Source organism: Phyllobates terribilis, unplaced genomic scaffold (genome assembly GCF_046119375.1).
Source record: "Phyllobates terribilis strain yellow unplaced genomic scaffold, ASM4611937v1 Scaffold_29__1_contigs__length_15306474, whole genome shotgun sequence".
NCBI lineage: Eukaryota > Metazoa > Chordata > Amphibia > Anura > Dendrobatidae > Phyllobates > Phyllobates terribilis.
In genome coordinates this window covers 2,542,248-2,562,692 of record NW_027362789.1, presented here as the reverse complement: position 1 = coordinate 2,562,692, position 20,445 = coordinate 2,542,248, and the positions used below count along the sequence as shown (strand labels likewise).

The following is a 20,445-nucleotide window of genomic DNA, read 5'->3' as shown; positions in this document are numbered from 1 at the left end:
ACGGCTCTGCTCCGTACACCTCGTACACACACGGCTCTGCTCCGTACACCTTGTACACACGCGGCTCTGCTCCGTACACCTTGTACACACGCGGCTCTGCTCCGTACACCTCGTACACACGCGGCTCTGCTCCGTACACCTCGTACACACGCGGCTCTGCTCCGTACACCTCGTACACACACGGCTCTGCTACATCCACACTGTAAACCCCTCCTGACCCCACACATAAACTTCAGCTCATCCAGCACCATGACAACCAGCACAGCAGAGTCCTGCATCCACTGAGGCCCCTGATCATGTGACCCCTGACTCCTCCCCTCCTGTGACCTCATCACAGCTCCTGTGCGCACAGAGCAGCCATATATGTGGTGGCGGCTCTGCAGGTGGAGGTATGTGGAGACCCCCATTACTGGGCGCAGGGGGCATTAACCCCTTCAGCATGGAGACTCTTTTGGGGTCTTGTGTTGCCCCTTTATAAGAATCATAAGGTTTTTGTTCTGTTTCCTGTAATAGATACATACGACCCAACTATGGAGACAGGAAGGGAGGAAACGTATTGTTCTCATAGTACAGGACCCCTTTACTGCCCCCACAGTGTAATGCCCCCATTATGCCCCTTATGCAGGATGTATGATGCCCCCACACAGTGTAATGCCCCCATTATGCCCCTTATGCAGGATGTATGATGCCCCCACACAGTGTAATGCCCCCATTATGCCCCTTATGCAGGATGTATGATGCCCCCACACAGTGTAATGCCCCCATTATGCCCCTTATGCAGGATGTATGATGCCCCCCACAGTGGAATGCCCCCATTATGCCCCTTATACAGTATGTATGATGCCCCCACACAGTGTAATGCCTCCATTATGCCCCTTATACAGGATGTATGATGCCCCCACACAGTGTAATGCCCCCATTATGCCCCTTATGCAAGATGTATGATGCCCCCACACAGTGTAATGCCCCCATTATGCCCCTTATGCAGGATGTATGATGCCCCACACAGTGTAATGCCCCCATTATGCCCCTTATGCAGTATGTATGATGCCCCCACACAGTGTAATGCATCCATTATGCCCCTTATGCAGGATGCATGATGTCCCACACAGTGTAATGCCCCTTATGCAGGATGTATGATGCCCCCACACAGTGTAATGCCCCCATTATGCACCTTATGCAGTATGTATGATGCCCCCACACAGTGTAATGCCTCCATTATGCCCCTTATGCAGTATGTATGATGCCCCACACAGTGTAATGCCCCCATTATGCCCCTTATGCAGGATGTATGATGCCCCCACACAGTGTAATGCCCCCATTATGCCCCTTATGCAGGATGTATGATGCCCCCACACAGTGTAATGCTCCCATTTTGCCCCTTATGCAGGATGTATGATGCCCCCACACAGTGTAATGCCCCCATAATGCCCCTTATGCAGGATGTATGATGCCCCCACACAGTGTAATGCCCCCATTATGCCCCTTATGCAGTATGTATGATGCCCCCACACAGTGTAATGCATCCATTATGCCCCTTATGCAGGATGTATGATGCCCCCACACAGTGTAATGCCCCCATTATGCCCCTTATGCAGGATGTATGATGTCCCACACAGTGTAATGCCCCCATTATGCCCCTTATGCAGTATGTATGATGCCTCCACACAGTGTAATGCCCCCATTATGCCGCTTATGCAGTATGTATGATGCCCCCACACAGTGTAATGCCCCCATTATGCCCCCACACAGTGTAATGCCGCCCTTATGCCCCTTATGCAGGATGTATGATGCCCCCATTATGCTTCTTATGCAGTATAAAAAAAAATGTAAAAAAACGTGACGTGGCGGGATGACTTTTACATTATTTTGATCAAAATTATGTTAACTAAATACCCTTTATTATTTATCATTATTTTTATGCACTTGCGATTTATCCATTTACTTCCAGTTATTTGGGTATTTTTCTTGTCTTTGGTTTTTCTCTGTCTAGTGGCCTTATGTGAACATGCATTTACATTTTGCATGCACATCAATTTATGTTTTAGTTCAGACTCCCAGGTTTTTTCTTTGTAGTTTAGTGTGCTTCAGTGCATATAAGGGTGTGGCCGCCCTTTGTCTGAGCTGAAAGGTTCATTCTGCCTCTCAGGTCTATGCTTCTACTAGGGTTCAGTCTCTCTGCCCTTATCCATATGTATATCACTTGACAAATGGTAAGATTTTAATATTAGAGTTAGGACTGTCCCATATGGGTTGCCGTGACGTGGCAGGATGGCTTTTACATTATTTTGATCAAAATTATGTTAGCTAAATATCCTTTATTATTTATCCTTATTTTTATGCACTTGCGATTTATCCATTTACTTCCAGTTATTTGGGTATTTTACTTGTCTTAGGTTTTTCCCTTATGCAGGATGTATGATGCCCCCACACAGTGTAATGCCCCCATTATGCCCCTTATGCAGGATGTATGATGCCCCCACACAGTGTAATGCCCCCATTATGCCCCTTATGCAGGATGTATGATGCCCCCACACAGTGTAATGCCCCCATTATGCCCCTTATGCAGGATGTATGATGCCCCCACACAGTGTAATGCCCCCATTATGCCCCTTATGCAGTATGTATGATGCCCCCACACAGTGTAATGCCCCCATTATGCCCCTTATGCAGTATGTATGATGCCCCCACACAGTGCAATGCCCCCATTATGCCCCTTATGCAGGATGTATGATGCCCCCACACAGTGTAATGCCCCCATTATGCCCTTTATGCAGGATGTATGATGTGTAATGTTCCCGTAGTATCGCCTGAGGTCTTGCAGTTGGAATAATTCCTCTGGAAATGGTTTTCCTTTCCCTGCTCCCTTACATGTGGACCCTCGAGCATGTATACATGCATGTAGGGGAGCAGGCCTTACTAGATATCAAGGCTTTGTACAGTAATATTCTGCATGAGGATGGTATCAGAGGAGTAAGACCTTTCTTGAAATCGAGATCAATAGAGTGTAGCAGACATAATGACTTCATGGAGGATCTTCTAAAATTCACGCTTACTCAAAACTTCTTTATTTTTGACAGGAAGTACTTCCATCAGGTCAGGGGTACTGCGATGGGGAGCCTCTGTGCCCCCTCGTCTGCTAACCTATCCCTGGACTGGTGGGAGGAAAACATAATATTCATAGATTATCATAAGTGGTGGCAACCATATATTGGGGTATGGTACAAATATATTAATGACATTTTTATCATCTGGTCAGGGACGAGTGAACAATTTCTTGAATTTGTCAGGGAACTCAATATCCATAGAGTGGGCCTTAGATTTACATCGGAGTTTAATTATAACCAGTTGCCTTTCTTGGATGTACCAATCAAGAAAGTACGGCATGTGACTCTAGGGACACTCATCTACCATAAACCTACCAGCACTAATAAACTATTGAAGTGGGATAGTCACTACCCCATCCTTAAAAAAAAAAAAAAAAGCAATATCTAAGGGCCAATTTTTACAGTTGAGAAGAAACTGCTCTAATGTCACAGATATTAATATACAGTTTATAAACATGAACACCAGATTCAAGGAAAAAGGGTACCCACAGTACATTTTGGATTCCACACAATTGTTTGCAGAAAAACGGGAGAGACAGATGACGCGCCCCCTGGGCCTGTGTTGTGCAGGGGAACCCGGAACCGGGCCTGTTGTAGAATGCTGGGGGTTGTAGTCTCCGTGTGGCGGTGACCCGGTCCGTGCCCAGGGTGGTCAAACCAGTGGCAGTCTTAATGTATAGCAAATGTCCGACTACGCCACCCGTGGATTGCGGTCAGTGGGGACCGCCGCTGCGCTGCCGACCGCTGAGGCTGATGTTGTTTGCGCAGCCAAGTATGGGATAACTCCCCACGGGAGAAGTATTGCCTCAGGGCAGCTAATGGGAGAGATGATGGGAGTGATGGTGTGAGGGTCCCAGTGCTAATGGTGCTGGTGCAGCAAGGAATCACAGAGACGTGAGGTGCAGTTCAGGGTCTTTACTGATGGTACAAGGCAGACCCTCCCGGGAGTACTGGCTAGTATAAGGGGCCTGGTCAGTCTGCGAGCAAGCAGGAGTTCCCCTGGCCAGGTGGAGTTGTAGGCCTCCCCGTTTATCTGCAATCTTCCTGGCTACTTTGCTGTCAGCGGTTACAAGTAGCCCACGTCCCTGAGTATACCGTGTGGTGCTCACCCGTATGGCTGGTGACTTGGGGCCTTCTGTTAGCCTCCGCTCCTGGATGGCGGCGCTGGTCCCTTCTTTGTGACTGAGCCTCCGGGCTTCTATGGCCAGAGGACCTGGAATCCCCTGCCGGTTGGTTTCTGCTGCTGGGTATATATCAGTCCCCACAGCCTCGGACTCCTGTGTCCGGTTTTAGTAACTTCAGCCAGGGCGAGCTATATCTCTGCTCACAGCCCCTGGCCTTCTGCCTCTGCTCCTACATAGCTCCTAGTTCTTCCTTTCCCTGTGTCTGGAACTTCACTCCAGGCTCTGACTGCTCTGCTTGTTCTGCAGGCTCTGTCTCTGTCTGCAGCTTCACTCACTAATCCCGCCCCAGACCCAGTTTATAAGGGCAGATTCCTCCCCTCCCAGGTCTGGGTGGGCCGTGTTGCATGCTTAGGGCTCCTGACCAGAGAAACCTCCCACTTGCTCTCAGACATAATATCTCTATTACTGTGGCAACCAGACCCCTGGGGTGTCACACAGACACTCCTCCATACCTAACCAAGAGACCAAGAAAAGATGGGATAACACGAGTAATAGGAACTTACGATAATCAGAGTGACCATATCTTTAATATCCTCAGAAAACCCTGGCCAACTGGGACCTGAGAGTGCTGTGGCATCTACTCCCACAATAACTTTCAGAAAGGGTTAGTCAATTAGGGACCGTTTATTGCATAGAGTCTATACAAACCTGCACCGAAAGGGTCTTGGCTAGATAGAAGAGTCTGCGGTTTCTTTAGATGTGGAGAAAGTTGTACATGTAATTGGATGAGACCATGTAAATCTTTCCCGAGTTCCTCTATAGGTAAAATCTTTTTCCAGAGGGATTATTCCAACTGTAAAACCTCAGGATTTGTGTATATATGGCCACATGCACCCGCCCCCTAGATTATGTAGCCATGACCAAGAGGCAGTCTAGGAGGAGGGTGGGGGAGCATTTGGGTGATATACGCCATGGTCGGGACACCTCATTATTGAGACACATGAACAGTGTACACTGAGGTGAAACTGGAGACATCTCCTTTTGCATCATTGAGGTGGTTAATCCCAATGTGAGAGGAGGTGATCACAATAGATGTATCCTCAAAAAGGAAAGTGAGTAGATTTTTAGATTGGATTCACGAGCCCCTAAGGGACTCAATGAGCAAAATTCATGTGCCTGTTTTGTGTGAATAGAGCCCCATCCTGGATTACATTTTGGATTTTATACTCTACCCCATTGCTACTCAGTTCCCTGTGAATGGGGTTCACATATTGTTTTACTTCATTGAGAGATCTGAGCTTCTTTATCAGAATTATTTCTTATCAGTTATATCCCATATGTACTATTTAGTAGCTAACAAGTGTGGTGTTCCTTGTGTATCTCTAATTGTGCAATAGGGGTCAAATTTGACCATTTAGGAATATAATGTGCGCCATCATCCCATATTTTATGTAGTGATAAATTAGATCTTCATGCCTGTTGCATGATGGGAGGATGTGCAATACTTGCTTTAGTCTCCCATGACTCTGATCTCAGAGACAGGACTTTTCTATATTGGTGGATTAGATTCAGTATGCGCTCCGGCGTGGAACGTATGCTTCCGGACATGCGCAGTCTCAGACAATGATCCTAGATGTGCTGCGACATGGAACACATATCTACGGGCATGCGCAGTCACGGGTACGAGTGGCGCGGTGGAAATCAGTTTATCTGGTGTTTAAGTTTAAAGCACGTCACTTCCGGAGATGCACAGTAGGGGATGGACATTATCGGAACTCTAGCTCATGAGAAGTAGCGTAGGCGCAGTACATTATTGTAGACAGAATCCATTCTATATGTCTTATGACAATTCACCTTTAGGAATCGGAATGGGTTTCCTAGTTTGGGGAGGGGTTTTGGATGAAGTGGGATATTTATACATGGACATCTGGCTATTAGGCACACTATGCTGAACATCATGAATTATCATCGCTGTATCAAGCCTCCTGATGAAGCTGTTGGGGAAACTCGTTGAGGTGGATTATTGAAACATTCTCTGATGAGTACCATACCCTTTCCTTTACATATACCTTGAGACCTATCTGGTCCTATTTAATGTATCAGGCTAGGCAGTGTCCGCTTTGTTTAGGTACAAGATAGGGTAAGGTAGTGACTATATTAATTATTCAGCAACATCATTGTTTATATACATTTACAACAAGCCATTCAGCTTGTAATTTTTCTACCATTAAGTATATATATGTTGTTAGTCCTGTTTTTAATGCATATATTTAATAAAGGTGTAACATTTTACTTTAGGGGTGTTTTCCCACAGTATTGCCCCCTACACACACAATTTGGTATCATCTACCCCACCGCTAATTAATAAATATTCACTTACCCCATTCTTGGTGCAGATATTTATGAACCCAGGACCTATGAGATATTTACCACACAATAGTTGGATAGGCAGAAGCTTATCATCCATAACAGCAGCCCACATGGCCACTATTTAATTGAGACAGCTCGGAATGGCTTGGCAGCGGTCACCCACTCCATCCCCATCATCACAATTTCAGTGATATCCATATTCCCATGACAGTGAAATCATTGAATAGAATAGAGAATCAAAGAGTCGAAAGCTCCCTGATCCACCATTCAGCCTTCGCCTGTGAGTCTGAGTGCCACAGGATATATCAATGAAGAAGAAAGAGAATCCAGCGTGCGGATCATCAATAAAAATATTCCATTTATTGAAATTCAATTGTTATCCACACAAAAAGTCTCAACCCCTACAGTGGGATTATAGGCGTGGGCAAACACATTTTGGATTAGAATCCTTAATCATTGTGTGCTTGTTTTTTTAAAATATCAGGAATTGTGGTGGCATCATATTAAGTGAAGGGCTGGTGGGTGCCTTTATACTGAGTGGTGGACTGTGGTGGACTGCAAGGGCCTCCATACTGAGTGGGGGTCCTTACTTTGTGTAGCAGGCTGTTGTAGCCATAATACTGTGTGAGGGGCTGTGAGGGCCATCATACTCTGAGGGAGCCCTCATTCTGAGTTACATGGGCACACATGAGTACAATTTCCTGGTGATGGGTTAGAAAGGGACAAGTAAGTGAGAAATACAGACATTTAGTCCATCTGGTTGCAGACTTGAATTGATATGGTGTTGTGTGCCAGGAGGGAGACATTAGTACAATGGGAAGGAAAGTAAAGATATAATTGCTGTGGAAATCTGTATTCCAGGCAGGGAGCAGAGTGGAGACAAAAAGCAGGGTGAGGTCCTTAGCTCAGGCCAGGAGGCCTAGTTAAACGGTACAGATCTTTATCCAGGGGCCGAAGAAGGTCTGAAGACCTAATTAAAGGGATAAAACTTTGCAAAGGTGAGCAGCAGGATAAGGTACTTGGTTCAGACCAGGAGGCCTACTTAACCCCTTTCTGACGTGGGGCGTAATAATACATACCTGCCCCCTGGACTTTAATGACGTACTATTACGCCTCGGCGATCACGCCCGCACAGAAGTTCTGCAGGCTTGATCACCGCTGGGTGTCAGCGGATTCCGCTCCCGGCACCGATCCCGGCACATTAACCCCCGGAATTCTGCGATCGAAGTCGATCTCAGCATTTCCGGGTCAGGCAGAGGTAAGAGCGCCCCTCTTACCTTGGATCGGAGACCCCGCACTGTGTGCGGGTGGTCCCGATTGTTGCTGTGGTGACCTCATGTCGTCATGGTCACCATGCATCAGGAAGTTAGATAGATCGTGCGCAGTGCACAATCTATCTAACTTGTGCCAGTGCAGAGTTGACAGCCTGCATAGCACAGGGATGCTGCTGTATCCCTATGCTTGGCAAGCGATCAGCCTGCAAAAAAATGAAAGTCCCATAGTGAGACAAAGTGTAAAAGTGAAAGAAATTGTCAGAAAGTTAAAAAAAATTGTAAAAATATTTTTTTTAAAAATGAAAAAATAACCCCCCAAAAAATAAAAATATACTGTACCCTTTGTGACAAAGTCACTGGTAAAGTGCTGGAGGGGAGATATGTTTCCCTGAGGCTGTTGGTGTCAGTGAACTAAAACCATTAAATTTCCTCCAGCATGTTATTTGTTGAAAGGGATTAAGTATATAGTAAAAGGGAGTGTTTTTTGTGAATGGCCATTGTGAAGGGTGGGAGGCCATTCACCATATCTCTCCACCTCAAGGTGTGGTCTGGGGGAGTTTAAATTCTCGGCCAGCTGAGGCATTCAGAGTTCAATGTCTGGGGAAGTAAGCTCCAGAAGGGAGCTTGTGTTTGTTCCTGAACCATGGGAAGTTGCTGAACTCCCAGCAGGCGAAGCCATGCTACTACAAGGACTGCGTTCTTTCTGTTACCATTTTAGATATTGCTTTCCTGTTTTGCCCAGCGGGCTGTGTTTATTTTCATGGACTAAAGGTTGGTTTATGCTGTTATAATAAGCCAACCAAAGATTTAAAGAGATGGTGTATCTGTATCTACCTCCATTTGCAGCCGAGTGAGCGATCTACCACAGGTAGTGGAGAATGCGGGCAAGATCCCCAGGAGGCACCTGTAACGGCTGAGGACAAACCGCATGCCCTGTGTAAAGGCGGCCATAAGCCAGGAAACGAAGACTGACAGTATGGAGGACCTGGTCAAGCATCTTTTGTGTTACGCACACGCCCGGACTGACTGGCGTGAGCGTGATTAGTGATCCCACTAGACCATGAACCGAGGAGTGCTTGGAGGGGCGTGACTAAGTATCAACTCGGACCGACCAAGGTCGCACGGCGGCTCAATTGACTCAGTGAACCAGGGAGCAACCGAGCAGAGGGACCAGGTGCTACTCCAGGTCAGACTCAGGTCACAGCTGTTGACCGACACCGGGGAATGCAGGAACAGGCAGGTTAGGCTGGCGTACGGACAGGTGGGTACTGGCAGGCACGGCTGGTATGCAGACAGGTGGGTACTGGCAGGCACGGCTGGTATGCAGACAGGTAGGTACTGGCAGGCACTGCTGGTATGCAGACAGGTGAATACTGGCAGACACGGCTGGTATACAGACAGGTGGGTACTGGCAGGTAGGAACGCAGGCAGAATAGGGACCAGTACAGACTGGGATACAGGAACAGAGCCACAAGTGCGGCAGACAAGCAGAGCAGAGCAAAACCCGCAGGTGCGGTAGACAAGCAGAGCAGAGCAAAACCCGCAGGTGCGGTAGACAAGCAGAGGAGAGCAAAACCCACAGGTGCGGTAGACAAGCAGAGCAGAGCAAAACCTACAGATGCGGTAGACGAGCAGAGCAGATACACACAAGGTACTTACAGTAAAGCAGCGAGTGGACACTAAACTCACAAACAGAAGTGCAGAGACAACGAGTTGGAATTAGGTGCAGGCTCAGACACTGCAGGAAAAGGAAAGATACGAACATAGAGACAAACAAGTAACAGGCTAGGACACTGTTCAGACAGGAACTGAACCAGGAACAAGATACAGGAACGAGCCTGGGAACTCAGCCCCCAGGGTGGCGGAACAGACTAGAAGTCACAGATACAGGTAACAGGCCTGGGTACTCGGCCCCCAGGGTGGCGGAAACAGACAAGATACAGAACAGGACCTGGCAACTCAGTTGCACAGAACACACTGAAAGAAAGAGTTGCTCAGGCACCTCCCACTGGGTGGAGGGGGTCTAAGTATCCAGTGACTCACAACAATAGGCTGGGGACGCATTAGAAGTGTGCACACAGCAACTACAAGAATCAGGCAGTAACCGCGCCACTGCCCTAAGCAATCAGACAAGAGACATGCACACAGAAGGTACTGGAGCAAAGTGTGCAGCCTGGACTGATAGGTAAGATGGCGGTCTTGCATGGTGGGAGGTGGTAAACCGTGCCAGCACGCCGCCAGGGATGTTACATTTTGCTAGCACAGCAGGAGCCAAGCAAGCTACTAGTCCAGCAGATCCACCAACAGCAGCAGCACCAACAGGACCAGCTCTGACAGCAGCAGCAGTAGATGGAATTGCTCGCAGAGGCGGTTCGTGGAAGGCCGACAGCCCCTCCCCCAACTCCAGGTGATTACTCGAGTGTCCGGAAAGCGGTAAGGCGAGCCATGCAAAAAATGATCCCAGGCGATGATGTGGAGGCATTTTTGACTGTGTTTGAACGGGTTTCAGAGTGGGAGAAGCTCTAGCTGGAGCAGTGGTCGGAGGTGCTGGCCCCCTATCTGACTGGTAAGTCCCAAAAGGCTTATTACGACCTGGCCTTGCAGGATGCTCAGGAGTATATTAAACTTAAAACTGAGATACTGGGATGTGCTGGAGTGACTATGTCATTGAGAGCCCAAAGGGTCTACCACTGGGCATATTGCAGTGATAAACCCCCTCGCTCCCAAATGTTCGATCTCCTCCATCTTGTACAAAAGTGGTTGCAACCAGAGTCCTCCATCCCAGCCCAGATGGTAGAACAGGTCATGATGGATAGGATTATTCACTCCCTGCCTAGGCCGGTGCAGACCTGTGTTGCCCAGGGAGACCCCCGGAATGCGGAGGACCTGGTCGACCTCATAGAAAGATACCAGGTGGTCGAGATGTCCCTATGGAAACGAGGTGATACTGCATCTCCATACTGAGGTACTCAGGGGGAGCCAGAGTCCCAAAAGAGGGGAGTAGAGCCACGACTGGGGGGAGTCCAAGGTCCCAAGGGGTTGCTGAGTGGCTGCCAAAGGCCACTGGGAAAGGCATGATCTGCTGGAGGTGTCGCGGTTCTGGCTGCCAGGTGTCCTATGAGCAGATGGACTGCAGCGTAGGAAGACGCTGCTCATACTATGCTTATACCACCTGCAGTGTGGACTATCAGCCTGGTGAGGGACCACAGTCATGTCCCGTGACCGTAAATGGGGTACTGGTGTCGGGACTTTTGGAGTTTGGTGACTCTGGTAAGGGCCACACTTCCCCACCAGTTGGTCCCTGGGAAACACATGGGCGTCCGCTGTATCCACGGAGACGCCAAGAACTACCCCGTCGCCCAAGAGTCTATAAAAACGAGCCGTGGTATTGAGGTCGGAGTAGTCAGAGACTTGTTACACCCGGTTATAATCGGGCGGGACTTCCGGCTGTTCTGGGACTTATGGGGAAAGGCGGCGTTGCCCGCTTGCTCAGACCAGAGCTGGTTCGTCCACGAAGAATCCCCATTACAGCCAGAGGCGGTTGAGTTCCCCCTGTGTGTCCTTGCTGGAGACGAGGACGAGACAGGGACCCAAGAGGCTGAGATTTCTGAGTTGGGAGTTTCTGGGGGAAATTTTGGGGCTGCTCAAATGGAGGACCTTACGCTAAAAGGGGCATGGAACAATGTGACTGTGATAAATGGAGTTGTCCAAGAGCCGGGAGCTGACACCAGGTTTCCTTATTTTTCAGTGAATGAGGATTTGCTATATCGGGTCACTAAACAGAGAGGGGAAATGTTAGAACAGCTGGTGGTACCTGGTCCTTATAGGCGTAGGGTACTAGACCTAGCCCATTCTCATGTCTTGGGGGTCATCTGGGCATAGACAAAACCCAGGAGCGGTCCTTCAAAGATTTTGCTGGCCTGGATGTCACCGGGAGGTTGTCAGCTATTGTCCGTCCTGTCCGACGTGTCAGTTAACTGCTCCCGTGTCCCACTTCCGTAGTTCCCTGGTCCCCTTACCCATTATAGAGGTCTGATTTGACCAAATTGCTATGGACCTTGTAGGGCCCTTAGTTAAGTCTGCCAGGGGACACCAATACATCCTAGTGGTGCTGGACTATGCGACACAGTACCCCAAGGCAGTACCACTGGGAAACTCCTCTGCCCGGAGTATTGTGCGAGAACTGGTCCATATCTTCTCTCGGACGGGCTTGCCAAAGGAGATCCTGACAGACCAGGGAACTCCGTTCATGTCGAAGGTGATGAGCGAGTTGTGTAAGGCTCTCCAGATTACACAACTGAGGATGTCAGTGTACCATCCGCAGACGGACGGCCTGGTGGAGATGAGGTTCAATAAGACCCTAAAGTCCATGCTTAAAAAGGTCGTGGAGAAGGAGGCCAAGACTGGGATTGCCTACTCTCCTACCTGCTATTCTCCATTAGAGAAGTCCCACAGACCTCTACGGGGTTCTCACCCTTCGAGTTCCTTCACGGACGGCATCCTCAGGGACTTTTGGACATTGCGAAAGAGACCTGGGAAGCCGATGCAACACCTCACTGGAGCGTCATCGAGCATGTGGTCCAAATGCAAGGCCGGATCACGAGGGTGATGCCAATTGTAAGGGAAAGCCTCTTACAAGCACAAGAGGCCCAGGCAAGGGTCTACAATCGATCGGCGAGACTGAGACAGTTCAGCCCTGGAGACCGGGTGTTGGTGTTGATCCCAACGGTGGAGAGTAAATTCCTGGCCAAATGGCAAGAGACATATGAGGTGGGGGGTAAAGTCGAATGATGTCAATAAGGTCCACCAACCAGGAAGAAGGAAGCCGTATCGGGTATATCACGTTAACCTGCTCAAACCTTGGCGAGACAGGGAGCTGGTGGAAGCTACGTGTCTGGGGGCCCATCCTGAAGCCCGAGTCGAGGATGTCACAGTGGCGGAGACACTGTCACCGTCCCAGAAGCAACAGTGCCGAGAGCTGTTTCACTGTTTTCAGAGCTGCCAGGTTGTATGCAGGTGGTCGAACATGAAATCCTGACAGAGCCACATGTGAGGGTGAATCAAAGGCCATAACGGACTCCTGAAGCCCGCCGCGAGGTAATCTCCAAACAGGTGAGGATAATGTTGAGCCTGGGCGTCATCGAGGAGTCAAAGAGCGGTTGATCCAGCCCCATTGTCCTGGTGCTGAAGCCAGACAGAGAATAGCGGTTCTATAATGACTACAGGAATCTGAATAAGGTGTCAAAGTTCGACGCATATCCAATGCCCCGCGTCGATGAGCTTATTGAGAGGCTAGGGACAGCCAGATGTATCACCACCCTGGACCTAACGAAAGGGTACTGGCAGATTCTCTTGTCCCCAAGTGCCAAGGAGAAAACGGCCTTCTCTACTCATTACGGGTGCTTTCAGTACACCAGGATGCCGTTTGGTCTGCAGGGAGCCCCAGCTACCTTCTAGAGGGCCATGGACCTCATCCTAGTCTCTCATAAGAAGTACGCTGCAGCTTACCTGGATGACATCGTAATCTTCAGCCTGGATTGGGGAAGTTAATTAGAGAAGGTCCAGACGGTACTGGATGCGCTAAGGAAAGCAGGGTTTACGATAAACCCAAAGAAGTGCGCCATCGGGAAGAAGCGAAATACTTGGGCTACGTTGTCGGAAGGGACGAAATAAAGCCGCAAGTAAAGAAGGTGGAGGCTATCCAAAACTGCCCGCAACTGAACTCCAAGAAGCACGTTTGTGCGTTTCTGGGAATTGTGGGATATTATCGGTGATTTATCCCAAATTTCACCATGATAGCCGCCCCCATGACTGATCTTCTTAAGGGCATGAAGACATCAATGGCCAAGTGGTCCCCTTAAGCGGAGATGGCTCCTATGTAAGCAGCCTGTCTTAGTAGCACCTGACTTCAATAAGGAGTTCGTGGTTCAGACTGTCTTCTCCGAGGTCAGTTTGGGAGCCATGTTTTCCCAGGAAATAGATGGGGATGAACATCCAGTCATATTCCTGAGTAGGAAACTCTCCTCCTGTAAAAAGAACTATGCCATTGTAGAGAAGGAATGCCTGGCCATCAAATGGGCCATTGAGACCCTAAGATACTATCTGTTAGGCCTAAAATTCAGGCTAGTTTCAGACCATGCACCCCTGAGATGGATGAGGGAAAGGAAGAAGACCAATGCCTGGGTAACTAGGTGGTTCCTAGCACTCCCAAGATTTTAATTTTCATGTAGAGCACAGGCCTGGGAAACTACATGGAAACGCAGATGCCCTGTCCAGATTTCCCTGTTTAGCAAATGAAGGTGCCAAAACCCCTGGCTTTGGGCAGGGGAAGGGGATATGTGAAAAAGTCACTGGTAAAAAAAAAAAATAAAAACGAAGCAAAAAACGATGCTTTATCATCATATCGCCAAACAAAAAATGGAATAAAACGTGATCAAAAAGACGAATGTAAATAAAAATAGTACTGCTGAAAACGTCATCTTGTCCCGCAAAAAACAAGCCACCATACAACTCCATCAGCCAAAAAATAAAAAAGTTTTAGCTATCAGAATAAAACTATGCAAAAAAATGATTTTTTCTATAAAATAGTTTTTATTGTGTAAAAGCGCCAAACCATAAAAAATATATAAATATGGTACCAATGTAAACGTACTGACCCAAAGAATAATGCTGCCTTATCAATTTTACGGCATTTAAAAAAAAAAAAAAAAAAATTCCTGAATTGTTGGTTTTTGTTTATTCTGTCTTCCACAATTCGGAATAGAAAGCGACCAAAAAATGTCACGTGTCCGAAAATGGTACCAATAAAAACGTCAACTTGTCCCGCAAACAACAAGTCCTTACATGACCGTTGACCGAAATATGTAAAAATGATTGCAAAAAATAGTCTTTGCAAAAAAAACGTCTTTTAGTGTGTGACAGCTGCCAAACATAAAAACCCGATCTGAATCTGGTATCGCTGTAATCGCACCGACCCAAAGAATAAAGTCGTATAATCACTTATACGTCACAGCTTAAAAAATAAACTCTAGGATTAGATTTAGGCAGGGCCGGCGTCAGCACCTGGGCAAGTGCCGGGGCCCTGAGCAGGCGGAGGGGCCCACTCACCGTCAGTTACCACGCCGCGCTATGGGACCCGTGAGCGGAGGAGAGCAGTGTCAGCGCCCGCTCCCCCCGCTTGCTCAGGGCCCGGCAGCCTGCACAATACTCGCCTCTCCCCGTGTCTCCGTAGCATCTTCCGTGTCCTCTGACTGTGACGTCTTTCCACCACGCTCTCTCCTGAGCAGTTACAGCGCAGAGCGGGAAGACGCCGGCGACGCTGGAGTCCATAGCAGAAGCAGGCAGGTGAGACCTGAGGTGAGTATTTTTTTTTTTTTAATGAATGGGGGCAGGGGGCATTATATGGGGGGGCTGACATCCTGCATGGGGCATTATAAGGGAGGGGGGGGGATGTGACATCCCTCATGGCACATTACAAGGGAGGGGGGGAGTGACATCCCGCCTGGGGCATTGTAAGGGAGGGCATTAAAAGGGGGGGGGGGTGACATCCTGCATGGGGCATTATAAGGAGGGGGGTGTGTGTGACATCCTGCATGGGGCATTATAAGAGGGGGTGGTCTGACATTATGCATGGGGCATTGAAAGGGGGGGGAAGTGACATCCTGCAAGGGGCATTATATAGGGGGGGAGAGGTGACATCCTCCATGGGGCATTATATGGGGGGGAGAGGTGACATCCTGCATGGGGCATTACAAGGGGGGTGACATCCTGCATGGGGCATTATAAGGGGGGTGACATCCTGCATGGGGCATTATAAGGGGGGAACAGCCTTCATGGAGCGTTTTATGGGGGCCAGTATTCTGTATGGAGCGTTATATGGGAGCTAGTATCCTGTATGGAGCATTTTATGGGGGCCAGTATTCTGTATGGAGCGTTATATCGGGACCAGTATCCTGTATTTAGCATTATAAGGGGGTCAGTATCCTGTACGTAACGTTATATGGGGGCCAGTATCCTGTATGGAGCGTTATAAGGGGGTCAGTATCCTGTATGGAACGTTATATGGGGGCCAGTATCCTGTATGGAGCATTTTATGGGGGCCAGTATTCTGTATGGAGCGATTCGCTGGTTTCTGAGCTATTGTAGAATTTACAATAGATATCGCTCATGTAATGTAAGAAGTGAAATCTTTGGCCTTGTACTATATTTATATTTCTCTGTGGTATCTGTGCATCATGAATCGTGGTATGTGTCAAAGGGGCCCACTGAGACTCTTTCGCCCGGGGCCCACAAAAACCTGGAGCCAGCCCTGGATTTAGGGGTAGGGTTAGGATTGGGTTAGTGTTATGTTACGGTTAGGGTTGTGTTAGTGTTAGGGTTGTGGTTAGTGTTGTGTTAGGGTTGTGTTGGGGTTGGGATTTTTTAAAAAGTAAAGATAAAAAATAATGACGAAATGGCGACTAGTGTTGAGCACAAGTGCTCTCTATTTCAGTTTGCATCGGGTGCTCGAGTATGCACCAAGTATCACGGGTGCTCGGGTGAAATGTTCGAGTCTCCGCCCCATATGTTTTGCAGCTGTTATACAGCTAAAAAAAACACGCGGGGATTGCCTGCCATGCACGGGCCATCCCCGCATGTTTTTTTTGGGTGTCTAACAACCATGAAACATGCGGGTTGGGGAATCGAGCATGTCACTTGAGCACCTGTGATGCTTGGTGCATACCCGAATACCCGATGCAAACTCAAGTAGTGAGCACTTGCCCTCAAGACTAATGACAAGTTATTCAATATGATGACCTAATGTTATCAAATTCTGTGTCGTACCTCTGGGTTCAAAATTTTCACCCCTTGATAAAATCCTTGAGGAGTCTAGTTTTCAAAATGGGGTCACTTGTGGGGGGTTTCCACTGTTTAGGCGCATCAGGGGTTCTCCAAACGTGACATAGCATTCATTCTTGGTTCTAGTTTTACCCCACATATGGGATATCTGCGTAATCAAAAGAAATTGCACAACAAATTTGGGGGTTTATTTTTCCTGTTACCCTTGTAAAAATAAAAAAAATAATAAAAATAAAATTTTAGTGACAAAATGTAAAATGTTCATTTTTTCCAGAAGCACCAGAAGGGTTAATACACTTCTTGAATGTGGCTTTGAGTACTTTGAGGGGTGCAGTTTTAAGAATGGTGTCACTTTTGGGTATTTTCTGTCATACAGGCCCCTCAAAGTCACTTCAAATGTGATGTGGTGCCTAAAAAATGATTTTGTAAATTTTGTTGGAGAAATTAAAAATCGCTGCTCAACTTTTATCCTTTATAACTTCCTAACAAAAAAAAAAATGTTTTAAAAATGATGCAGATGTAAAGTAGACATGTAGGAAATATTATTTATTAAAGGAGTTGTCCACTACTTTTTAAGAGACCCCCAATGTATTAATCCAGTGATTTTAAGATGTTTTGGAAATACCTTGCTGTGTCCTTCTTGCCTGTGAGCAGCGCTATCACTAGCCGCTCACAGGTATCACGTGACCCCCCCACCTGCAGCCGACTTTGACATCCGCTGATGTCACGTCAAGTGCCGGCTGCAGCTGGCGGTTACTCACTTCTGCGATCCACGGTGAGTGATGGGCTGTGGGCGGGGTTACCCCGCACGTCACACTCGGCATCCACCACGCACCTCTCCTCATTCATTGGGAAAGCGCGCCCACAGCCCAGCATCCACCTTGGGGACCGCGTCACTGATGTCACGCCTCACTTGATGTGACATCAGTGGGGACGCCTGTGAGCGTCCAGCGATAGCGCCGCTCCCAAGCAAGAAGGACACAGCAAGGTATTTACAAAACGTCTTATAATCACTGGGTTAATACATTGGGGGTCTCTTAAAAAGTAGTGGACAACTTCTTTAACTATTTTGTGTGACATAACTCTCTGGTTTATAGGCATATGAATTAAAAGTTTGAAAGATATTTTCAAAAATAAACGCAAGTGATATCGAAGAAATTTTACCACTATTATGAGGCACAATATGTCACGAAAAAAACAATCTCAGAGTCAGTGGGATCTGTTGTTCCAGAGTTATTACCACATAAAGTGACACTGGTCAGAATTGTAAAATTTGGCTTGGTCATTAAGGACATAATTGGTACATTGTGTGTGATATGTGTGTTACGTGTGGCGAGCACCTTGAACCCCCAGGTGCTTCACAGAAGTTTATAATGTAGAGCCGTGACAATAAAAAAATCAAATTTTTTCCACAAAAATGTACTTTTAGCCCCAATTTTTTTATTTTCACAAGGGTAAAAGGAGAAAATGGACCCCAAAATTTGTTGTGCAATTTCTCCTGAGTACTCCGATATCTCATATGTGGGGTACATGGCAGGGTTGGGAATGGAAGGAGCACCGTTTGACTTTTTGAATGCAAAAATGTCTGAAATCGAGAGCAAACGCCTTGTCGCTTTTGGTGAGCCCCCAATATGCATAAACCGTGGAAACCCCACAAGTTACCCCATTTTGGAAACTACACCCCTTAAAGGGAACCTGTCACGTCCTAGTTGCTATGTACACTGCCCCCATTGCTTTGTTAGTGATGCAATGTGCTTCACTAACAAGCTTTTTTCATTAAAATTTGTGGTAGTATAATTATTTTATAACTTTATATATACTTTGTCCTGCCTGCTCATTCAGTCATAGGGGTGTGATTCTCATATTCAGTCATGGGCGGCACCACATTCTGTCACTGCTGACGCCGCCCATGTATTTGAATACTGCTCCAGGCAAGGTTGCGTCTAGATCGGAGTTGTTTTTTGAGGCCCTCACTTTAGCCACACCGATGTAGACGCTTCACTGCTGAGGAGACTAAATCGGAGTTGCTGGAGTGAGGGTCTCAGTAATCCCCTCCAATGTAGACAGTACAGCACTGACACCACTAGATCGGCGTTGATTCCAGGATCCTCGTACTCGCTGTCTAGTCGCCTCTTCTGGCTTTTTAATGTTTTTCTTGTTTTTCTTATGCATTTTTATGCAATTGCTCATGTTTTTAATGGAGCAAACATCACAAGTCAAAAATATTTTTTTTACACTGTTCTATAATTTACGTATTTTTACACTGTTATATATTTTATGGAATTGGGCAAAAAATTTTTTTTCCTGATTAATGAAACTTACATTTTTATTGTCGCTTTATATAATATAAAAAAAATCCCCTGATTGTTCAGTTTTGCCACAATGTGACTCTTCCCATTAGTCCACAGTCCCATCCTCAGCACCGACATTGTGAAGCGTGTGCGGAGCTCTGCGGGGAGAGGCGTAAAAGAGCGCCCCCAACAGTCACCATAATGTACAACACAGAAGTTACAAATTGTTACAGGAATGTCTAAGGGCATTGGAGAACACTGCTGTTATAATTTATGCCACTTTTGTGATGTCAATTATGATGATTCTGTCGGCTGCTCCGTTACTGTCACCACCCTCCCTGCAAATCTCCACCCAATCTTAGTTTGAAGTTGATTTTTTGAGGACCTCACTCCAGCAACTCCACTGTAGTCACCTTGGTAGTGAACCATCTAGAGTGGAGGCTACGGTCAGGTCCTCAAAAAATCACCTCCGCTCTACTCAACTCACTAGTGAGCCGCCTACAGTAGAGGCTAAAATAAGGTACTCAAATAATCATGTCCAACCTAGATGGTTCCTTATAGAAGTGGCTAGAATGCAGTTACTGCAGTGTGTAGTGTAACATCCCTGGCGGCGTGCTGACATGGCTTACCACCTCCCACCATGCAACATCGCCATCTTACCTATCAGTCCAGGCTTTCATTAATCAGGAAAAAAAATTTTTTGTCCAAATCCATAAAATATACAGTACAGACCAAAAGTTTGGACACACCTTCTCATTTAAAGGTTTTTCTGTATTTTCATGACTTTGAAAATTGTACATTCACACTGAAGGCATCAAAACTATGAATTAACACATGTGGAATTATATACTTAACAAAAAGTGTGAAACAACTGAAAATATGTCTTATATTCTAGGTTCTTCAAAGTAGCCACCTTTTGCTTTGATGACTGCTTTGCACACTCTTGACATTCTCTTGATGAGCTTCAATCTAGAATATACGACATATTTTCAGTTGTTTCACACTTTTTTGTTAAGTATATATTTCCACATGTGTTAATTCATAGTTTTGATGCCTTCAGTGTGAATGTACAATTTTCAGAGTCATGAAAATTCAGAAAAATCTTTAAATGAGAAGGCGTGTCCAAACTTTTGGTCTGTACTGTATAACAGTGTAAAAATACATAAATTCTATAACAGTGTAAAAAAATCATTTTTGACTTGTGATGTTTGATCCATTAAAAATATGAGCAATTGCATAAAAAAGCATAAGAAAAACATTAAAAGGCCAGAAGAGGCGACTAGACAGCAGTGAGTATGAGGATCCTGGACTCAGCGCCATCTAGTGGTGTCAGTGCTGAACTGTCTACATCGGAGGGGATTTTTTGAGGCCCTCATTCCAGCAACTCCAATCTGGTTTCCTCAGCAGTGAAGCGTTTAGATCGGAGTGGGTAAAGTAAGGA

The 20,445-nt window shown here is 46.9% G+C and overlaps 1 protein-coding gene across 1 annotated transcript in view; it reads left to right on the top strand.

Moving 5' to 3' along the window:
• Nucleotides 1-321: 321 nt before the first annotated feature.
• The window catches only part of LOC141178577 (uncharacterized), a 41,478-nt gene continuing 21,354 nt past the window's right edge, over nt 322-20,445 (top strand). The window contains exon 1 of the mRNA XM_073660454.1: nt 322-389. Coding sequence (XP_073516555.1) covers nt 364-389 — 26 coding nt within the window. The 5' untranslated portion in view covers nt 322-363. The remainder of the gene's footprint in view (nt 390-20,445) is intronic.